At 38.2% G+C, this 24,419-nt stretch overlaps 2 protein-coding genes and 1 long non-coding RNA gene across 4 annotated transcripts in view; 2 read left to right on the forward strand and 1 right to left on the reverse strand.

Moving 5' to 3' along the window:
* The window catches only part of LOC149602820 (ATP-binding cassette sub-family C member 1-like), a 449,544-nt gene that overhangs the window by 325,093 nt on the left and 100,032 nt on the right, over positions 1–24,419 (forward strand). The window lies entirely within an intron of this gene.
* LOC149602835 (uncharacterized) lies at positions 9,073–9,575 on the forward strand. The gene is made up of 2 exons (XR_016376991.1): positions 9,073–9,183; positions 9,262–9,575. It is a non-coding gene; the product is annotated as an uncharacterized LOC149602835 (long non-coding RNA).
* Positions 17,289–24,419, reverse strand: part of LOC149602836 (uncharacterized) — a 49,483-nt gene continuing 42,352 nt past the window's right edge. For both annotated transcript variants that reach the window (XM_089860517.1, XM_089860515.1), the window contains exons 5-10: positions 23,126–23,590; positions 22,232–22,456; positions 21,831–22,167; positions 19,832–21,039; positions 18,648–18,951; positions 17,289–18,234 (exon numbers count right to left, since the gene is read on the reverse strand). In XM_089860517.1, coding sequence (XP_089716643.1) covers positions 18,004–18,234; positions 18,648–18,951; positions 19,832–21,039; positions 21,831–22,167; positions 22,232–22,456; positions 23,126–23,590 — 2,770 coding nt within the window. In that variant the 3' untranslated portion in view covers positions 17,289–18,003. The remainder of the gene's footprint in view (positions 18,235–18,647; positions 18,952–19,831; positions 21,040–21,830; positions 22,168–22,231; positions 22,457–23,125; positions 23,591–24,419) is intronic.

Consider the following 24,419-nt stretch of genomic DNA (forward strand, 5'->3'; position numbering starts at 1 on the left):
CACGCCAGATGTTTCCAAGATCATTTCACGACTATTATGATTTGACCTTAGCCATTCCAGCTCCCCTCCATTTATTGTCGGCTTAGCCATCTGCTGAAAACGGTAAATGTCTAGTCGTTTCAAACAAGGGACCGAGCGGATAGAGGGTGGAGTTAGCAGAAGAATTTTCACTTTTTTGGCAGCCAATGAAAATATTTAAGCGGGAAATAATCGTATTTCGTCAGTCTATGACGTCGCTAACATAAAATAAGCCACGCCAGATGTTTCCAAGATCATTTCACGACTATTATGATTTGACCTTAGCCGTTCCAGCTCCCCTCCATTTATTCATGGTATGATAGTCAATTTTTAAATACTACTATCTATACCTGTATATTTGTTTGACCTATGATTTCATCAAAATCATAGGGGAAGAAGGGTTACAATTAGATAAAATGACACACTTATAATTAAAGTCGCTTAATTCTAATTAAAACGTTTTTCTTATTGTTACCACCAAAGTTCCATTAGGTTCTACTGACGTATTTATCAGCGAATTTGTTAACCAAATTAAACAAAACAATATCATGTAAAATGCACGTCTTAGGACAAGAAAACCAATTTTACCTCCACAACTGCTATGTTTAGAAATAGTCCTTGCGTAAACCTGTCAAAGGAATTAAATTTGGAATCAATTGCAATTACGTACAAAATATCATTTTTAAGGCGAAATTTTGCGTCAATGAAGGTTGCACCCATTTGGCATATTTCACTTGGCGGTTAAATGTTTTTATTTGGAGTGATTGTCGTCGATTCCTACCACGTGAATTAACCTCTACTTCTTTCTTCACTGAATACCTTTCGATGAATAAAGTTTCATTTACAAACTCAATGCACTGTAATTTTTTGGAACCAAAACTATTTATGTTAATAAAAATTATCTTAGTGGACAAAGACTACAAAAAGTAAACCGTAAGACAAGAAAATAGAATTACCGAAGTCCAGATATTAAAATTTTCCAGTTTAAAGACTTGTTTATAAAAATACTTATGTTCGCTTTTTCACCGAAATTACATTTGCATTATTTTTGAAAGACAGATTATTCACTCTATGTATCCTTTTCGGTATTAACAGTGTTCGCATGTAAAGTACTAAAAACAAGACGGCCCAAGGGCTCGTAATAGTAGCCACATCGTACGAGTGAATAGCCCCTCTATACCCTACCCTAATGAGTGGATAACCCCTCTATACTCTACCATAATGAGTGGATAACCCCTCTATACCCTACCCTAATGAGTGGATAACCCTTCTATACCCTACCCTAATGAGTGGATAACCCCTCTATACCCTACCCTAATGAGTGGATAACCCCTCTATACCCTACCATAATGAGTGGATAACCCCTCTATACCCTACCCTAATGAGTGGATAACCCCTCTATACCCTACCCTAATGAGTGGATAACCCCTCTATACCCTACCCTAATGAGTGGATAACCCCTCTATACCCTACCCTAATGAGTGGATAACCCCTCTATACCCTACCCTAATGAGTGGATAACCCCTCTATACCCTACCCTAATGAGTGGATAACCCCTCTATACCCTACCCTAATGAGTGGATAACCCCTCTATACCCTACCCTAATGAGTGGATAACCCCTCTATACCCTACCCTAATGAGTGGATAACCCCTCTATACCCTACCCTAATGAGTGGATAACCCCTCTATACCCTACCCTAATGAGTGGATAACCCTCTATACCCTACCCTAATGAGTGGATAACCCCTCTATACCCTACCCTAATGAGTGGATAACCCCTCTATACCCTACCCTAATGAGTGGATAACCCCTCTATACCTTACCCTAATGAGTGAATTTTCAATGCTTAAATTATTTACCGTGCATAAAATCAGAGTTAATAGCCCCTCGATGTCCTACTCTAAACAGTGATAAAATTATAACCGTATAAATTTCCTTATGCTGTAATTCTAATATTCCGGCGAATCGAGGAACAGAGAGTTTTAGTGATAATCCCCTCGATGAGTTTACAACATAGACTTATGCCGATGCACACTTATCGCATCTTAAAAATTTCTAACAAAGACTTATGCCCAGAAACCTTTGAAAGAGAAAGTTTAATTATAGTGATTACCCATTTTAGTGATTATGCCCTCGAATTACCTTTAGCAATGCTAAAATGATCAAACACATAACGCTCATTTAACACTATGTTAGCTCTATCTATACCCACATTTGAATTAACCGCCAAAACGTTCCAGTCAAACATAACATAGATGGCGATAGCTACCGAACGAGAACGAAACACATGAGGAGCGCGATAGGAAACGGGGAAAATCGTTATCTATTTAATTAGCACATAAATAAAAAGAAAATAAATATAAAAACCCCAAACATACAAATTCATAAGTATCCGACCCCACAGATTTAGAGGTACCCCACCCCACATCACCCCGACATTTTAGAGATAAAAATAAATGATAAAAAACTCGGAGTTTTTATGTAGTCTCTATGGCTCAGTGGTAGAATGTCTGTCTACTGCGTGAGCGATCCGGGTTCGATTCCCGGCTGCGATCCGAAAACATTTTTAATTAAAATTAAATCTCTAACCGAGCCCAGTTACCCTTATGGGTGGGTTGTGGTAATATAGAGTTCCTTTTAAGCTAAAATATAACGATAACGAAAGCGAAAACTCCGGCCACAACTACTACTACTACTACTACTATTACGGCTCGGGTCAAACTAAGATCCTCATCGTATACTACGATGTGGCTAAAAATATCAGAGTATGGATAGGGGTCATTTGGATAGGGGTTTCTCTTTTCGAACTATAAGAGAAAACGTTGCTTCTATATCTTTCATCATGATTGTCATCTTAAACGTCGCTTAAGGGTTCCTTGGTTCATTTTACATTTTTTAAATCTGAACTAAGCAGGAACATATATAAAGGGAACTGTAACTTTTGCTCAATCAGACATTTATTTATAATGATACTTCAAAAAAAGTTTAATATTTAAAAGTATTCTTACTATAATTAACATAATACAATTTTTTACAAGAGTTTATTAAAACGCTAGGCGCCCCCTAAAAATTCCACAAATAGGACCAAATTGACAGTTTTACACAATTTTTAAAAAAGCTGATTTATGTCCGTTCGACCTTTAGCTCAAAATTTTCATAAGCCCAATATGAAATTTGGATACCCTTAAAACTTCACAAAGAATATCCGAGATTGTTAATACGCCTTTAAAAGTACCCTCTTCAAAATATGTAGCCAGGGAAATGAGGGCGTGATCGAGTGGGCTATGCTAGTTGGTATTTGGGTAGGAAATCTTGGCGGTTGAGACTCCGGGCATTGCCTTCTTCAACACGCACTCGACAACGCAAAGCAGATCGCATTAGAGCGGATGTCAGTCTATTTTTCCTTCCAAGGGTTTTTATCCTTCTTTCGGGTAAGGCAAAGGGTTGGAATAGGCGAGAGGTTTCCCGAGTCCCCGAAAAGTGTTCCCCCTAAGGGTTTTCCTAGTAATTTACACTGGAATGTATGAAAAAATCTAAAAGCTCAAACCGCTTTCTTCCGTCATGGTTCTGGCCTGTATGAATATAAAACACACAAATGGTATAAACAAAAGTTCATTGATAACAACAAAATGAATGCTTTGGTCACCGTTCCCTGCCTTAACTGTAGACGCGATGTAAAATGAGAAGCAAACGACTCACCTCTCAACCCCTAGACAAACCAACCAATCAGCCTTTTGAAGGTCAAAGGTGTATATAAAAAGTACTCTATGGTGGCAATCCAAACATTAATTCTTGGTACATCGGCTAAAATATTGAGCCTATACACGCATGTGCCCTGTGCTAAGGTTACCGACACTATTCTGTGGGTAAAGGGAGGTTTCTCATATTACAAGGCGCTAGCAAGGTTTGACAAAGTATGCTTTTTGTTTTTATCTATGAAAGTTTCATTTTACCTTATTGATTCTGGAATTTGGTCAACTTTTAAAGCTCCAAACGTTTCCCCTTAATTGACTAAAGCTTCGTGCAACTTTAAAGAGTTTTCAACCGAACACTACTACAATTGACTGCCAGAGACAGGCTCAAACACTATCGTTTCATTAAATGCATTTTTAAAACAAAATTTTAAAAAACTTCATTGAAAACTATTTTATCAAGTTTCATTCTAAACTTTATGGAATAGAATTTAATCAAACGACATGTTGCTATTTCACTTTCATGCCATATATAATTAAAATAAATCAAATTTAATTCCAAACTCAACGCATGAAAATTTTATCATTAAACCATTTATAATATTTATGAGATGTGTTATAAGATTTTCAAACCAAGATCCATTTGAATTTTTTGCATCATAATTTGCTTCAAAAAATTAAAACTTATAGCTTTTTAATTTACATCAAAAGATTAAAGAACAATGCATCATAATTTAAACCAAAATATTAAAACTCATTGCATCATAATTTACACTAAAAAATTAAAACTCATTGCATCATAATTTACACTAAAAAATTAAAACATTGCATCATAATTCAACCTAAAAATTAAAACATTGCATCATAATTTAACCTAAAAAATTAAAACATTGCATCATAATTTAACCTAAAAAATTAAAACAGCATTTTAATTTTACCTAAAAAATAAGTTATTGTATCATAATTCACCCTAGAAAATTAAAACTTATTGCATCATAATTTTTACGAACTCAATGTAATTATAATTCACCCTAGAAAATTAAATCTTATTGCATCATAATTTTTACGAACTCAATGTAATTTAAAGAAGGCTTCATGCTATAAAATTTTGTTAAAGAAACCTTAGAAACGAAACTCAGTGCGATACCAAATTTCAACACAAACTCCGTGCAAAATATATCATTTTATAAAACCAAATTTCCACAAAACTCCGTCCAATACATCATATTTTACCTAATCAAATTTTAACAAAATCTCCGTGCAATTAACAAATTAAATCTATAATTATCATCTTATCAAAATTAATGAAACTGACAAAATTACGATGCAATGTAAAATATTTCATTAATAGATTGCAAAAACGAAAGAATTATATTTATTTTCTGGTTTTAAGCGTTGTTGTGTACTGACCTATATTTAAAGACTCGATCGTCATCATACACCTTGGCATAATTGTTCTCCTGTGATTGCATTTTGCAAAGTGGTAGGGCTAACACCTTAGAGAAAAATTATTTCTTAGATAGGAATTAAACTTTTATCAGTTCAATACTTGAAAATATTTACTATTGCAATGACTGTTAAAAGAAACATTTTCATTATCTTCTCGGTCCCTTAGCCTAACAAGTTCTTCAGTCTTTATGAGTTGATGCGCTTATATTCCCGTTAAAGCAATAAGTCTCAATTGCGTGCTAGTATATATCGACCCGTCACTTCTAGCGTGAGCCACGGGACGAGAATGTTCTTCGTTGCTATATTAATATCAAAAAGAAATAAGAAAGAAAAAGTTTATAACTTCCATGCTTTCCTGCCTTTTTCTATGGATGTTATGCTGTTTCAAAGTCCGGAAATCATGTGATAGAGGCTAGCCAATAATATATCTCCTGCAGACTCAATGGATGGGTTTCGAAAACTAATATCTCTCCGCGCTCATGGAAATACATAATTGCATCGTTTGCGCATGATCGGAAACAGATTATTTAACATATCGTATCAGACTGACCCTGACAAGAATTCGGTATATGTGTAAAACGAGGTAAATTAGCTTGTTGTAAAGAAATATCAAAAAAAAAATAGATAATTAATGTTGAAATGGGCTTTGTAAATATTCTCTATCTCTCCCAGAACAAATAAAGTGCCAAAGGTTCAGTTTACACAATGAAAACTCTCTCTGGCTGATTAATTTATTAAATAAAGACTTCGATTTTCTGCGTTAAAAACGAATCGTTGGTGGCGTCGCGGCGCGGAAAATCTCGCGGAAAAAACTAATACTATACGGAAGTATTTGTAGGCTAGCAAAATGATTAGGTTTCGTTCCAGGAAATATTCATGGGAAATGAAAGTCATTTTACGAAACTGATTTCAACCCCAATATTTATAGTCACTACTCTAAGGCTCAGTCAAACACTTTTAAATTATTATTTATTTTTGTTACTACTAATATCCTTGTTGGAAAATATTCATCTGTTTCGACGCCCAGTTGTCTATGTATTGCCTTTTTTCATTTGGAAATAAAATAGTTCTTAATAGACAAGCAAAACACGTTTAATATTTAATAGGATATAATTATTCCATAAGCGTATTAGTAACGGTTTAAACTCAATTTGATTAAGGGTGTTAGACCTTCTTATTGTTATACCTAGAATTGTTTGGTTTGACCAGAACGTTATTGAAGTGAAACTAGGCCTAATAATTATTATTACGCCACGACGTCTTTCGTATTTTGACGTCGACATGGTAAATGTGTCAAGAACTTACTGAACCGACTGACTTATCCATCCAAGCAGGGCCGGATTAAGAAGATTTTCGCCCGGGGGCAGTGGCTCGATGGGCGCCCTCTCCCTTAGCCGCATAATTTATAAAAACCAGCTAGAAATTTTAACAATTTTGTTTTCATTAGAAATATTGTAATTTTGTTAAGTGAAAAGTATCCCTATACATGGCTGATACTCACTCATACGCTCAATTTTAGTTGAATAAGTGACTAATAAATTTAAAAATAGTAAGCAAAAAACAGTCATTTGAATTGGATTGATTATAAATATTAAGTTAAATATTTGATGAGCGAGCGAAGCGAGCTCCACAATTTTTTGGGTTTGATCAACTGTAATCTCGCTGTTTTGCGTTTAAACCGTCATACAGTTAAATATATTACCTTAAACGTTGTGGTCGAAAAGGTAAATAACACCGAAAGACTCAAAAATCCAAAAAAGTGACAAATAGTAACTAATTTTTGAAAAAGTGACTTTTAGTAAGCGAATTTGAAAAAAGTGACTTAGTATCAGCCCTGCCTATGTCTTTGAATAGGCTTTTCTAGATTTAGACTCGGAAAATCTATTTACCGTCTCCTCGCAACTAATTTGGTTTAATAAATCGGTCTCGATAGCTAATATACCTATTTATAAACGAAAAACAGTCCCGTAATCGTTCAAAACTAACGTCATGTTTTTGAGTTTTTCGAAAATTTAATAAAACAATCGCTCAGATTTGGGTATCACCAGACATCTTGGGCGCCCCTATTTCGCTGGCTCCCGGGGGCAGGTGCCCCCTCTGCCCCCCCCCCTTAATCCGGCCCTGCATCCAAGAGGTAATAAATTGAATTTTCGATTATCCACGGAATATTTCAACGTTTGAAAAATATTAGATTTATCGATGAAACAGTAATTTGAATCGAGTCGTGCTTAAAACGAAGATAAAACTCACTATTTTTACGCCATTATCGATCCTTAATCAATAATCTGCACTAGGCTTTGGAAAGATTTAGGCGTTGAGAATCATTGATGGTACACGTCTTCAAGAGAACTTCAGTGATCTCAGGTACAAACTTACGGGAAGCATATTATAAGCTTATGCGTTCTATATTTCTAGTAAAACCCCATGGTTCGTTGAATTAATGGTTAAGATGCAAAATATTTTTCATGTTAATGCGCTTTGATTAGTTTTACGGGACGTTTCGAAACCAATTTATTCAAATGTCTATGACATTTATTAAATAATTAATAACACTTTATATACAGTACACTTGCATATCTGACATCACGTACGAGAAAGCTATTTATTAATTCATTGCTAATATAAACAATGTATCCCTAAAAATATAAATATGAAAATATTATACATGTTTAATTATTCATTATACCATTTTTACCTCTCGGAGTGACGATAAAGTCACGAAGAGGCATTATGGTGGACGTGTCTGTCTATGTGTCTGTGAGTGAACCCCGGGTACACGAAAAACAAGCGTGGATAGAAACCGATTAAGGAAAGATCCCCTACCACATTGGAGCTCGTAATATGAAAGAATTGCGAAAGGAAGTATGTATGTAGCGCTATGAGATATCAGCGGTTTTCTGACTTCGGATGGACGTAAAACAAGTTTGTCGTAGCGCTTGTTAAGAAAATATCGTCTTGGAGCTCTTCAAAGTATTGGGAAAGAAACAATATTGGCATTGTCAAAGAATTCACCCGGTTAGATTGCGACAACCCCCACATTTTAGTTTAATTTGATTGACAGCTGTGGCGAAGCCCATATGTTGCAAGTTTTCAATTTAAAATATTTTCTCTTTACTCCGGTTTTTGGGGTTAGTGCGAAGAGGGTATACGGAATGCGGGCAAGGTAGCTTTGAATGAGAGATTTATTTAAAGGGGGAAAAGGCACTGTGTGTAAAGGCTGGGTTGCTGTTATTTATTTATAGTTGTCGTTGAAATCATCTCCTGACCCTTCAATGTGTATACAGTGTGGTCGAGATCAGACCAACACCTTCTTTTGTCAACAACCCCCAATACTGCCAACGGATGACGTCACTAAAATAAATTATACAGGGTGTAAATAAATGTTTGGAATTCACTTTTTATTGTATACAAGTGACATCGAGTGACAAGTTACGTAATGATTCCTGGAGAATATGACTGAATACAAAAAATTGTTTTAAAGCACAGTCCCACGATTAGTCTTAAAACTTGGGCCTCAAATTACAACCTCCAATCTGTTTACAAAACTCCTAGAGTGGTACTGTGGTTTTTATATTGTAAGCCTCCTACTACAAAAGGTTAAAATAATGCCCGGGCGACCGCTAAGCTTTCACTATTAATTATCGGTTACTCTTATGTCCTGTTTTCAATACCGTCTCGTAATGTTAACCTCTTGAACATTACGATATCAAAGGTTTTTTGACCAAGGCGGTACAATTTTCACATCCTAACTTTATTTTCATGTATGCGTTCCTTGTAACAGTAGATTCCTTGCAAAATTTGGAGTCGATGGTGGGTAAAATCTTGTTTAATACTCTTGTTACGTTAAAAAAACCCGATTGTAACGAAATTCAGGTTTTCTGAAGAAACTCACGATATCTACCAATGCTTCTCGCTCCCGTCCCATTAGACCGAATCCCGTTGGATCGAAAGTCCCATTAGACCGAATCCCATTAGATCGAATGTCCCATTGAACCGAATCCCATTGGACCGAAAACGCCAAATGTGCGGGTTAATTTTCATACTTTGGCGGGTTCTTTTTCTTAAGATTGGCATTTCAATGTCTTAAATATATTTTTTAAGCTGGTTATATTCTGAAATATATATAAATACTGCAAAAGCTACACGTAGAATGCCGATCCTTGAAGCTCGATAATGACGCTGGGAAACCTCCGAAACCAGCGAAAACAAAATTTCTTCAGTTCAACGAAAGGTACAACAATGCTGTAAAAAAATATCAAGCCGCCATTGAAAATCCCAAAGAATGTAAAATCAGTGCCGCGACGAAATTACTGGATGCCATATCATCAAATATTGTAACGGATGTTTAAAAATTTTGAATGGAATGTATCAAATATTCATAAAGGAAATAAAAATTAATAACTGGAATGATATAATTGAGACTAATTCTTTAACCTAACCAAACCTAACCTAACCAGATCTAACCTAACCTAACCAGATCTAACCTGACCTAACCTAACCTGACCTAACCTGACCTAACCTAACCTAACCTAACCTAACCTAACCTAACCTAACCTAACCTAACCTAACCTAACCTAACCTAACCTAACCTAACCTGACCTAACCTAACCTAACCTAACCTAACCTAACCTAACCTAACCTAACCTAACCTAACCTAACCTGACCTAACCTAACCTGACCTAACCTAACCTGACCTAACCTAACCTGACCTAACCTAACCTGACCTAACCTGACCTAACCTAACCTAACCTAACCTAACCTAACCTAACCTAACCTAACCTGACCTAACCTAACCTAACCTAACCTAACCTGACCTAACCTAACCTAACCTAACCTAACCTGACCTGACCTAACCTAACCTAACCTAACCTAACCTAACCTAACCTAACCTAACCTAACCTAACCTAACCTAACCTGACCTAACCTAACCTAACCTAACCTAACCTGACCTAACCTAACCTAACCTAACCTAACCTAACCTAACCTAACCTAACCTAACCTAACCTAACCTAACCTAACCTAACCTAACCTAACCTAACCTAACCTAACCTAACCTAACCTAACCTAACCTAACCTAACCTAACCTAAGCTAAGCTAACCTAAGCTAACCTAACCTAACCTAACCTAACCTAACCTAACCTAACCTAACCTAACCTAACCTAACCTAACCTAACCTAACCTAACCTAACCTAACCTAACCTAACCTAACCTAACCTAACCTAACCTAACCTAACCTAACCTAACCTAACCTAACCTAACCTAACCTAACCTAACCTAACCTAACCTAACCTAACCTAACCTAACCTAACCTAACCTAACCTAACCTAACCTAACCTAACCTAACCTAACCTAACCTAACCTAACCTAACCGTAAGGCAGATGCAACTAATTTAGTTTATAATGACTTTAGTATGCAAACACACGAATGTTAGTATTACGAAACTTACTTTTCCTTTCGAGGATTCGATCCAGGGTCTGTCGATTGATGGTCCGATACTCTTCCACTAGGCCACGGTGAGACGGAAACCACCATTGCTTAATTAACTTTTGACGAAGAATTATAAAACACTAACAACAGATAACATTTCTGATAAAAAATTCCCAATAGACAGAAACCGCCCAACGGGCTTGATTGAGAAAAGCAATACTTAAAATATCGATTTATTGGGAATCGGTTTAACGGGATTCGATTTATTGGGATTTCGGTTTAACGGGATTCGGCGTAATGGGACAACTCCATGCTTCTCACTACCTTTCTATTATCTATAAAAAAACATTAGTTTAGACAGACCAAATCGCCTACTGATAAGATAAGCAACATGTATATAAACTATAACAGATAATGTTTGCCAGGCACAATAACACTGACGATTGTATAACGCGGGTCTCTTGACTTAAACCTTTTCAAACCATGTAAATAATAAACTTCAGTTTTATACCATCGATTGTGGTGTAATACACAACAAATTGGCGACGGAGGCGAGATCCCATCGATAGTTCTACGTCATCAATTCATAAGAAGATATCTTGCTGTCACGAAGACTGCCAGAACCATCATGTCATTCGCCGCACTATTCAGTCCCTTCGACGAGCAAAAGGATTCGTGGACACTGTATTCGGAGAGGTAAGAGCAGTACTTCATCGCAAACGATATCAAGGAAGATGGAGATAGGGAAGTTTAGTGTAACGCTATAACTCCGGTCGCCCAAAAATCTCGTTTTCGGCGTGGATGTGCATGTGCGCAGGCGCCGCACTTTTCTCGCGCATCGCGCTGAGGATAGGCGGCACTACCGGTTTCCTGCGCTGTTCAAACTAACGCCGAATATAAGTCATGTGACCTGCTACATTTCGTGAAGAGAGATTCCTATACTGACCAAACTTCCCTATCTCCATCTTCCTTGACGATATCAACGATGAGGCAAAGAAGAGAGCGACCTTGCTGACAGTCATGGGCTCAGCTACGTACGAAACACTCAGGAACATCGTGGGACCAGCTAAACCCACCGACAAAGGATACGATGTATTGGTTAAAGCGCTGATGGACTACTTTAACCCGATTTCATCAGAGATCGTCGAACGATTTAAATTCAATTCACGGGATCGTAGGCCAGGAGAGACAATCGCGAAGTATGTACGTTACCGAAATTTGTAATTACTGGACCACTCTGGACAATATGCTAAGAGATAGGCTCGTATGCGGATGCAAGGAAGACTCGATACAGAAAAGGCTATTGTCAGAAGAAAAATTAACTCTCATTAAGGCCATGTCAATTGCCCATGCCATACAACATGCAGTCCAGAACGTCAGTATAATGAGGAATCAACAAAACTGAGACTGTTGAGAAAGTGCATGCCATATCCGTCCTGTCAAAGAAGAAACGTCCAACCAGAAAAGAAGAAACGTCCAACCAGAAAAGAAGAAACGTCCAACCAGAAAAGAAGAAACGTCCAACCAGAAAAGAAGAAACGTCCAACCAGAAAAGAAGAAACGTCCAACCAGAAAAGAAGAAACGTCCAACCAGAAAAGAAGAAACGTCCAACCAGAAAAGAAGAAACGTCCAACCAGAAAAGAAGAAACGTCCAACCAGAAAAGAAGAAACGTCCAACCAGAAAAGAAGAAACGTCCAACCAGAAAAGAAGAAACGTCCAACCAGAAAAGAAGAAACGTCCAACCAGAAAAGAAGAAACGTCCAACCAGAAAAGAAGAAACGTCCAACCAGAAAAGAAGAAACGTCCAACCAGAAAAGAAGAAACGTCCAACCAGAAAAGAAGAAACGTCCAACCAGAAAAGAAGAAACGTCCAACCAGAAAAGAAGAAACGTCCAACCAGAAAAGAAGAAACGTCCAACCAGAAAAGAAGAAACGTCCAACCAGAAAAGAAGAAACGTCCAACCAGAAAAGAAGAAACGTCCAACCAGAAAAGAAGAAACGTCCAACCAGAAAAGAAGAAACGTCCAACCAGAAAAGAAGAAACGTCCAACCAGAAAAGAAGAAACGTCCAACCAGAAAAGAAGAAACGTCCAACCAGAAAAGAAGAAACGTCCAACCAGAAAAGAAGAAACGTCCAACCAGAAAAGAAGAAACGTCCAACCAGAAAAGAAGAAACGTCCAACCAGAAAAGAAGAAACGTCCAACCAGAAAAGAAGAAACGTCCAACCAGAAAAGAAGAAACGTCCAACCAGAAAAGAAGAAACGTCCAACCAGAAAAGAAGAAACGTCCAACCAGAAAAGAAGAAACGTCCAACCAGAAAAGAAGAAACGTCCAACCAGAAAAGGGAAACAAGTCTCAGCCTCGAAGCAAGCCACGGACGAGGCTCGAAATAAATGCTACCGATGTGGAGCACAAGAACATTCAGCAACCAAATGTCCATACATAAACTCAACCTGTCACGCATGCGGAAAAAAGGGTCACATTTCCAGAGCCTGTTACATTAAACAGCAAAAAGGGAACGATACGATGAAATACGTAGAAGCTGGAGAAACGAAATCTCAAGAACATAAAGAGTACGGAGTGTTCTTTATTCCAAACACTACAACGCAACTGGCGAAGCAGTCCGAGGACGTGTTCTACATTCCCGCTCAGCGAAAGAACGAAGGATCGTCGGATCCATACAGAGTTCACTGCGTAATCAACGGAAAGCAAGTCACAATGGAGGTCGACACTGGCTCCGCGTTCTCGCTGATTTCAAGCCATGAAGCCGAAGGGGTAATTCAGATGAAAAACATAAACGCCTCGGACGTTCGACTGACATCATTCTCCGGCCACAACATAGAGGTCGTTGGCGCCAGCGAAGTCAATGTCACATATCGCTCGCACGAGGAAGTACTTCCGATAGTAATATACAAGGGAAGTGGACCAACATTATGCGGAAGGTCGTGGATGTCATCTTCTCTCCCGATTATCCAGGCGAATGCAGTTCTACGAATCTCAGATCCGGTGAAGACCCTACAAATGATCCTGGATGAACACGAAAAAGTTTTCGACATGAAAAAAAATGGATGTTTGAGAGGCATAAGGCGCGGTCCGTTCCTTATGCCTACAAGGAAAAAGTCGACAACGAATTGCGGTGGTTGGAATAAACTCGAATCATATCTCCAGTACCCTTCGCTCAGTCTGCGGCTCCCATAGTTCCTGTTTTGAAGCCAAACGGTAACGTTAGGATCTGTGGAGACTTCAAGGTCACGGCAAATCGGCAAATAGAAACTGAGAAATACCCTCTACCTAAAGCAGTGGACATCTTCGCCAAATTATCCGGCAGCAAAATATTTACCAGACTCGACATGAGAGACGCATATAGCCAACTGGAACTCGAAGAACCATCCAAGGACTTGGTTTTCATCAACACGCAGAAAGGATTATTCCAATATAATTTCTTGCCTTATGGAATTTCATCTGCGTCTGCCTTTTTCCAGAAGCATATGGAGACCTTATTACGGACTGAAGACTGCGTCACACCTTTTCAAGACGATATCCTGTTGGGCGGAATCGATGAAGCCGACCATCTGAGAAAACTTGACTCTCTACTTCGTGTCATGAAAGACGCCGGCTTGAAATTAAGTCGTGAGAAATGCCAGTTCGATAAAGCCTCCATAGACTTCTTGGAACACCATTTGGACGGCCAAGGACTTCATCCATTACCGACCAAAACCGCAGCAATATCCGATGCTCCTGAACCTAAAAACATCGAGGAACTACGCTCATTCCTGGGACTTCTAAATTATTATACCAAATTCATACCTAACTACGCCACGAAGTTATCACACGTTCAAGAAAGCCAAGGAGTTCCTTCCTTCTTCAAACTTTCTGGTACACATCGATCTCACCAAGGAGATAAGGTTCGCTTGTGATGCGTCTCCCGTAGGCATTGAAGTTGTCGTTTCACTTTTTATCGAAGGAGAAGAGCGCCCCATATCGTTTGCGTCAAGAACTATTTCAACGGCCGAGAAGAACTACTCTCAACTGGAGAAGGAAGCCTTGTCCCTAGTCTATGGCGTAACAAAATTCAGAGACTACTTGTTCGGTCGCCGCTTCAAACAAATAACCGATCATCAACCACAGGTTAGCCTCCTGTCCGAGAACCAGCCCATACCACAGATGTCCGCTGCACGAATCCAAAGGTGGTCATTGGTTCTATCCGCATACGACTATCAGATCGAACATAAGAACGGAACACAGTACTTAAACGCCGACGCGCTGAGTCCTTTGCCGCTTCCAGTAGATCTTGACAAAGCACCCTTGCCAACCGAATGCTTAAGAAGTTAGATGAGAGTCCAATAACCGTTGCGGACATAAGACGCGCTACGGAGAACGACAAAATTTCTTTCAAGAATTAAATCAAACGTAATCAACGGCTTTAATCAAGAAGATCGAGACTCAACCGAGGCAAAACCATATTTCGCTCGTCGACAAGAATTATCAACGATGCATGATGTTCTTATAATCGGGCAAAGGGTCATCATTTCAAAGGAAATGAGATTAAGTATATTAGAGCAACTCCATGAAACGCTCGTTCCATGTATTGGTGGCCGAATATCGATGACGACATTACGGAACATACCAAGCAGTGCGAACTCTGTCAAGCCTTGGCACCAGAACCTTCTAAAACCTTCGTACCATGGCCCAATGCTAAAACACCTTGGAGCAGGGTGCATTGTGACCGTAAACGCATTTACGAAATGGATTGAAGTAGACGTCGTCGCCACTACGTCGACTGATTGCGTAATCCGATCCCTGCGCACAAAAGATGGCTTGATTTGGAATCATACGCACACTTGTCACTGATAACGAAACGTGTTTTTCAAGTCACCAATTCAAGGAGTTCACTAAAATTAATGGAATAAAACACGTCACCATAGCATCGTATCATCCGCAATCTAACGGCCAAGCCGAAAGAACCGTCCGGACTGTCAAAGGTCTTGTTAAGAAACTATCAGGTGGACATGACCAAACCATCGACATTCTCAAAGCTGGTTTTAAAATGTTCAACTTGGGATCGCTCGAACAGAGGATATCTAGGATCTTGATGCGTCATAAAAGGACCCCACTAGCGTGTGGAAAATCCCCGGCGAAACTTATGTTGGGAAGAAACATTGTCACCCGCATGGACCTGAGTCATCCAAGAAATGAGCCAGACAATGGTCAGAACGACACCGCTTCAAAGGACAAGTTCCACCTTAATGAAGAAGTCTACGTGATAAATTATTCCAGAGGAGCTAGATGGATTCATGGTCGCATTAACAAGAAAATAGGCAGTGTTATGAACGAGGTTATCAGCGATGACAAATTAATGAGAAAACATCAGAACCAATTAAGGAAAAGGCAAGCCCCATCCGAAGATCAATCGAAGTCCTTTGGGGACTTTCCCTTCTTTGGACGTGCATGATTAACAAGCGTTAAGGTCAAACGTGAGCTATGCTAGAGAGAGTGAGTCTTAGAAAAACGGAAAACACTTGTAGCGGTTCAGCTAGTGAGCCTACACACACACTTAAATAAATTAGGCTTACCGTTTAGGCTCCTGTCTATTGAGCTTATGACTAGGCCTATATCATATAATATTTTGAGTTTCCTCACTTGAGGGCGCACTATTGCAGTCCTTGCGCGCCCCCTTGTGAGGATAGGCCGAACTATTGAGATTCTATATATAGTCAAAGCAGTAGAGAGTTAATTGGCTAATTAGCAGTGAGAGAGCTAGTTAGTAGTCAGGTCAACTGACGTAGTCCAAGGGAATCGGTCGACACCCGTCAGGTTAATATCTGCTTTTCGGCGAGGTTGAGGGTTCGATTACCACGACCCTCTAGTAAGTTTAGTGAGTTCTCGCGAGCTACGTATACTAGGCCCGCTTACTTCGAGGACCGTTACACATTGAACACAATATGGCTCTTCATACCTCTATGAGTGTAATAATTAGTAATTAAGAAGAAACCCTAGGGCGCTACCCCCATTATGACTTGGCATTGTAAACAATTTCATAGATTAACTTATTTAACATTACTTATTTATTTATCATTTTTGTAAAAATAATTATTACTAACAAATTAAGAACCTGGACAATAATAAGAATTCAAGCATTAATTTCTATCTTGAGTTCATTATTTCACCTTGTAACCCGCTTTTTAGCCTAATCGGTTACACACTCTTTCTACATATTCTTTAAATTTAGCAAGCATGATGTTTCGAAAATATTTTTTAATGGATATATTATAAGACTTTTAAATACACAGAAATAAATTGTTTAGGATATTTAAAGATAAATATAAATGAACTCTTGGCTACGCTGTGAACTTCCATAAGCTGTTTTGAAAAAAGTCGGCTAACATTGGAGCTGTAAGGAACTAAAAATTCTGTGATGAAAAATAAGCTATAAAGACGAATTTCATGGCTCATTGTTTTCAAATAGATATAGAAATGTAACACAATGTCTGGAAGATTTCAAAATTTCGAAATAAGATAACCTGATTATGATAAATCGTAGAGAAATGAAGACCTCTCTCCGCATGAGCTGAAACCTGAACTATCCGATATTGTGGAAAACAGAAAATGGTTTTCTCTTCCAAATATCAAGTCTTCATTAGTTTTAGAGATGAAAAATAATTATAATGTTACTGATAAGAAAATTTAACAAGAAAAGTTTCAATATTATTAATTTATTAAAATACATTTATTTTGTTAATCACCCTTAAACTTGTGAACACTTTTTATTGTTTGAAGTTAAAATATTATTTTAAAAACGCATTTTGAAAGTGTACTTAGAGACCGCCATTTGAATTCTTTATTTTCCATTTTCTTTTTAAGTATTTTTCTTTCAAAGTTTCGAATACCGCTTGTCTACTTAGTTTACAAAATTAATTCTGTGAGCACGATACCCTTTAATACAATGGCTTCATTTCTGTATTTTCAAGTGATTAATGTCTTTTAAAAACAAATTTAATGTAATTTAAAATGTTTCAGTTAAAGGAAATACATGAAACTATTTTTATTTTTAGATGAATAACACTGAAACCACCAACAGTCTCAACATTTGGTAATTTCCTACATTATTTAATTGAAATAACATTGGAAAGGTGTTACTTCTACTCTATGTTTGCTATGCAAATTAGTATAATGGATTGTAGCTAGCGCTAGACACAATATGTGATTTAACGATACAAATTCTATACAGAAATACAGTCTAAAATTGGTGCGATTGATTTTTAAATTTTTCAAACTTTTCCAAAACCGTTTTAGAAAATATTACTAAGCAGCAAGCAGCGTTCGAAAAATTACTAAGATACACCTCTTCATCTGTCCCGTTACACGTATATTAAAAAAATTAATTTAAATTTCCAATTGTCTCTTTATTCACGTTACCGATTCCAGTCATATATATCAGTTTCAGTTACGGAATAACTCTCTTCTCTTTCCCCTACGCTGCTCGGTGGAGGCTGTTGCCTTTGATGATATTGTTGTTCTTGGCGAACATGAGACGATGATGTTTGGACGGCAGAGTACGATGACTGAACGTTTTGACTGACCTGCGTCATCGCTCTTGAATCCGTTGTGTACATATTGCCAGATCGGTTAGATATGGAAGTAACCTTAGAAATAAAGGTTTTGTAAAGTCAGTATTTTATTGTGCAGCTAGGTCTTATAACTAGAAAAAGAATTTTCATGCTTCCCTGAAAGCCTAAGAGGGAAGGAACTTCTTCCCATGATACGAAAAATAATTCTTTCATGCTTAATTTCGAGTCTTTATATTCCCGAAATTGTTCAGGCATATTTTTTAAACTTTGAATATTTTGTATTTCCCTAAGTCCGCCCTTTTCAGAAAATAATTTTTCCCTTTCTTACAATAATAGAAGTAAAATAGCACACGAAACAAAACGTGTTTCAACGAGCGATATTGTTCTAAGATTTCCTTCTTTAAACGACTTTGTTAATAGTAGTTCTGAAGCTTCCGATCATTTTTAGTACCTAGAAAAACAACGAATTTGTTTTCACAAATATTTACCGGGTAAATTGGAAGCTCGATTTGATCATCAGCATCGTCGTCTGATTCCATGGGAACCCTATAAGTTGGATTTGGTGCCGATGAGGAAAGAGGCACTCTGGTATCTGATGTTGGTTGACTAAACCGTCGGTTTACTGTTGGCACATCCTCCAAAAACTCAGAAGTTGATCGTTCAGCGTAGCTTTTACCGGTTTTGTAAGTGTAACCGGTGTCCACGCTCCACAAGGATTCGCGATCAGCTCTTGTGAAGTCCACATCTTCTTCTGTCATTGACCTTACGTCATATTCCCAAATTGATCCAGCCCTATAAAATTTAAAGGAAGGTTTATAAATCAAAGTGACTTCTATATCTCCTTTAATATCCGTCAAATAGTAGAAAGCAACGGTCCGTTTTGTAAGACATTGGTGCGCTAGATCATGATAAATGTACTGTTTTCCAATAAATATAAGTGACCACCTTGCGATTTAGCTTCACTGTAATGTACTGCCCTAGCTAATTTTCAAAGTGGACATTTGTCCAGGACCACAGCCTTATTTCTCAGCCTGGCTTAGAGACGAGAGGTCTAACGGGTTTTACGAGAGGTAGTAGGTTTCTTGCTGAATATCGTCAGATTTACGTATGCAAATGTCCTGACCGTGTTATAACATACAATTTCACACTAAGAAGGTTTAATTGTTTTAGAGCGTGAATATATTTGATGTAGGTCGGAAGCTATGGTGGTAATGTCAAAATGTATGTCTCTGTACTTGCAACCACTTTCTAAGATCGAGAAACTGTTTACGCCAAATAACTATTTTAAACGAAATCTACAAGACCTATTCAACCAGTTTTTACAGATTCATAAAAATACTAATGTCTCTTTTGACCTTCTCCCAAAATATATATGTTTTAGGGACTTTTTGTTCAAAGGTAACTAATTGACGTAATCCACTTATTGATCTTTAAAAATGGGTCTAAGTACTGCATTTATACATGATAATGGAAATCCTTGAATAGGATTCATTAGCGCGAGCGGCTTTCGTCAAGTGAGCTATGCCTTAATATATCGCTTCTAACGATGGCTCCTAAGTTTACACAACCAGACAGCTGACGGCACATTGAGTTAGTATAATAGGCAGAGACCTGTATGTTTTAACTTAGACGCATCTTACAATAATTTATAAATTTCAAATCAACAACGTACTTTGATGTTCGTCTAGATCGTGGACTTCCTGGAGTATAGTAAGGTTGTGGTTCCACCCTTTCCAAAGATGGTTGGTTTGAGCTATCTCCTTCGTAAACAGGGGGCAATGAATTCCTCCTAGGTCTATTGGGTTCTGAAGGTTCACTTTTTCTCTTGTATCTTGGGGGAAGGTTTCTACTTGACGGATGATATCCCACAGGATCCCTTTCAGTCGGGTCCAAAGGTGCAGACAATACTCTAATTATCACTTCCCAAGTAGTGGGTCTAAAAAGCTGATAATAGCGTTCGGTTCTGGTAACACGAACATAATCCTCCGTAGTGGTGCACTCCTGAATTAGCGACCTGAATACGACGTCAGTCGTAATAATGGATCGCCATTTTTCTCGAACGTGAGGGGTTAATTCCTCTACGCCCTCTGTATTGGGCGGAGGTTTCAAAACTCTGACTAGGACGCTCCATGTCGTTGGTAAGGTCGGTTTCTCTTCTAAAACTGGTAGCCTAGGTACATTTCCTGTGTACGGCTCAGGCTCAATCGGATGAATACCACTGTTAACCTCAGTATCTGGAGTTTGGCTTCTTTCTGGAAGAGGTGTCGGTGAAACAGCTTCGGGGAGAGGAGATGTTGGCAGAGGTGGAGGACTCGGAGTGCGGGGTTGGGGAATTCTTAGATTTGGCGGAAGTGGCTCGGAAACATCACTGAATCTCTCGCTAACCTCTGAGTAGGTATCGTCCCAGTTTCGTTGATAACGAGAATCAACATTTGTTGTCTCGATGTTTTCAGTTGACGTCATGTTAGTCGTTGAAATGTGCCGCTCTGACAGAATCGGACTAGGTTCTTGCTGCGTTCCAGTGGAAGATGGTGGAGAGGGTTTTGGGTATGCTCGAATTGTGACATCAAACGTTGTGGGCGGTGGGGATTTTGGTGGCTCCTGAATTAACCGATGTTCTTCTATAGTATCCCTAACTCTTTTTGTAATGTGTTCCGAAGCGTCAATTTCATGCAATGTCGTAACGTAAACATCGTCAATATTCTTAACAGTAATTTTAGGTTTATGTGGGACTATGGTCGTCTCAGTTATTTCTGTCACTTCCTCCGGGATTTCCCTTGGTGGTGGTGGATATTCCTGTTTCTGTTTAATAGTGGTGATATCTTCACGTATGTCCGTTGTATTTTGGGTGTCAACATAGTAGTCAGTCAGTGTGGCCATCTAATACATGAAATAAATAATAATATTTTATTATTTTAAAACTAATTAATTTTACTAACAAGGCTTTCTGGAAAAAGTTTTAAACACGTCACAAATATACGCGGAATCAAAAACCACTGGGAGACACAAGAACACCCGTTGATTGGCCATAATAGGTTTTTATAAGCTCATACTTTTCCGCATGCTAAAATGGCGCTGATGCATGAGCGAATCAAGAATATTTACGACAAGAAACCATAGATTTTGGCACTTCAGCCCAAAACTTTCTCGGGTCTTGCATGGTTTTGTGGTAGTTATCGTCACCTCAGCGTAATAACGAAAATTCAACGAGTGGATACGTGTTTTCGATAATTACGTTTAAAAACCTTAAAAAACGCTACTTTTAATTGATCTTCTTAAATTTTCTCCATACCTTGAAAATTTTGCATAATTCGTTGAATTAATATGAAACACCATTTTACAACATTTTTGAAAACTGGTCTATTTTACTGGCTTATAGTGGTTTTTGACTGCGTTTTTGGATGACATAACACGTGAATATGGGAATATTTTCAAGATTTCGACACAGTCGACTAAATAATTCAGAAGGTTAGTGCTAGCCTTTTACGAACTTTATGACATTAGAAACACAGAGTAGACATTTGGTTGTAGTACTACACCCATTTTATTATGACAGACCCAGTTAATCTGTCTATCTCTCTGTAACGCTCTGAAAGCGTTTAACTTCAAACATGATTAATAACTGTTAATAATATCACATTAAACCTTTGTCATGATGTATTATAAATTACCTTAAGTGTAGGCTGATGTACTTTTTGGTGGACTGGCGTTACTTGCATAACCTCGGAACGAGAGCATATATCGTTATCTGGAATGCTACCGTATAAAGATGGGGCGTACGACGAGACACTAGGTGGTGGTGGAGGAATTGCTTTTGTAGTTTCCGCTGTGATTTCAATTATATCAGAGACAGCTCGGCTATTATTATCAGGAATGCTTCCGTAGAGAGATGGAGCATAAGACGAGATACTTGGTGGAGGTGGTGGAGCTCTCTTGTGTCTTGATTTCGTAGTTTGCACTTCTGGAGGTGGTAAGAGCTCGCGTTCGATAAACGTTTGGTGAGCAAAGCTGCAACATTCATCATGAAGGATTAGAGATAACGTAGAGGTATTTCTAAATCTGAAATTCATACCTTGAGGCCCATTTATCTGACATGAGCGAATCTTCTCTTTCGTGAATCGTAGTCAGCGTTTGTTCCTTGGCCAACTTTGCCTTTGGCATTTCTATTTTGACTGGAGGTTTCGGCACCGTAAATATTGGAACAGAAGAAACGCTCTCGGCTCGCTCCTGATCGACGGGGTAGCCAGATCGAATACTCGCTTCATCAGGTATGAATGCGATATTCTCAAATCGATTCCTTAATTAGAAAAGTTTCATAGTTAATGAAAATAAAATTTTCTAATTGATTGACGCAATGAATTTCTGTTTTTCGTTTCGATTACTCTGAACCATGTATAGGGGAAAGCTGGTTATAATGGGGGAATCAGTTCAGCTCTCTTTGTCCCTGTTTAAAACTCTATGGCAATATATGATATTAAAACATAAGTAATTGTAACACGTTTCTCATTATTATGTTATGCGTTTGACTAAATGTGGCATCTCATTTTTGAAGTAAATACACGCAGCGATTCTAGCAGATCAACACGGAAATATTTTTGCGCAGGATTACAGGATTACAAGATTGATAGATTTGTAGCTTTTAATTTAAAGATAAATCTTAATCTATTTTGATTTGTAAAATAATGTTTGCTGAATCTTTCAATATAACTGTGAGTCTTACAATGATTAGAAGATTCAAAAGATTAACTAGATTTTCTTCTTCGATCTCTCGTTAAAATAGTGTCAATATCATATGCATTCGTTTGATTTTTAATAGAGCAAAAACCGAAAAACAAAATGAACGTCGTGATCACTTAAATAATGTGGAAGGTAAGGCCATTGCTATAAATCCGTCAGAGTTTCCAGTATTCGCTTATCGGCCGCAAAGCTAGTCGGTCTATAAGCAAACTCGAACAATATTACATACCTTTCCTGTCGCATTGTTGCGAAGTCATTTACAAGGAGAGTCCTTCTACTATCCACAACCATTTCTTCAACATCAGAACTGAGGGATGAAGGTGACTCGCTCGGGTAGTCGGACGGAATGGTCTCTTGTTGTGATACAGATCTGGATGGTGTTAGAAGCGCGGCTTCGGACCCCGAAATTGATAGAGCAGCCTGCGCTCTGGGGATTCTTATGGGATCAAAAATTGATAAAGCAGGTGCTCCTAACGTGGAACCACTCAATTTTGTGATTTCACTGCCAGGTGCTGATGAGAAGGCCTTTTTCTTCTTGACAACCTTGATATTTCGTTTCTTTAAGCAATAATAAGCTATTCCAATTCCAAGTAATAGAAGTGTCAGAAAAAGAAGGGCGCAAATAATCAACAGTAATTCAATCTCGGATAACTTGGCTGGTATCAGCGCAGGTGCGGGAGGGAGCGGGGCGATTCTGTATTAAAGAAACAATTAATTATTTTGAGGATTTTAAGAACATACCAGTTACGGTAAACGCCACAGAGGAATGAAAAAAACATCATTAGTATTAATAGCAATTATTGTTAAGTTGAGGCAAAACGATAACCTAAATTGTTCTAGGCCTTGTAGGAGACGTACAGTACGATTATACCCCTACACCAATAAAATGATGGGAATGATTTCGACCGTTCGTTTCGTTAATTATAACTCATAACCTATATTTTATATTATTTTTTCTCAGTTGGCAGTCAGTTTAGTAATTTGATAATGCGTTACCATTAAATGGTTAATGAAGGGAGAAGCCCTCAAATGTGGGGTTCCTGTATGAGCGGACCCCTCAAATGTGGGGTTCCTGTATGAGCGGACCCCATAATAGACCTTTTCACACTTAGAGCGAGGGTGAAAAGGGGGTAAAATTCTCGAGAGGTGAGCATGCGCAGAAAGAATGTTTGTTGCCAGTCGTATTTATGTAACCATTGCTTTTACCTTACTAGTTAGGCATTCGAGTTTATTTTTATAAAACAGTGTTGTATTAAGGGTTGTAAAAGTATAAATTGAACTTCCTAGTTGAAATTTTATCGAATTCAATTGATAGACGTAAAATTGGGGTAGTTTATAATATTCTACAGACCAAATTGGGCGCCAAGGCTTACGAGCGTGTTATACGCGATAATACGCGGCGTTTTCGGAACGGCATCGGCGATGTCCGCCGATGAACTTGCGATGATCCCATACGGTCGCCGAGGCTTAGTGAGTTTTAACCAACTATTATCATTGCACCGTTTCCATAAGAACTAAAGCAC

This window comes from Phalangium opilio, unplaced genomic scaffold (genome assembly GCF_054372755.1).
Source record: "Phalangium opilio isolate 3A_F unplaced genomic scaffold, DU_Popi_V2 ptg000352l_1, whole genome shotgun sequence".
Classification (NCBI taxonomy): Eukaryota; Metazoa; Arthropoda; class Arachnida; order Opiliones; family Phalangiidae; genus Phalangium; species Phalangium opilio.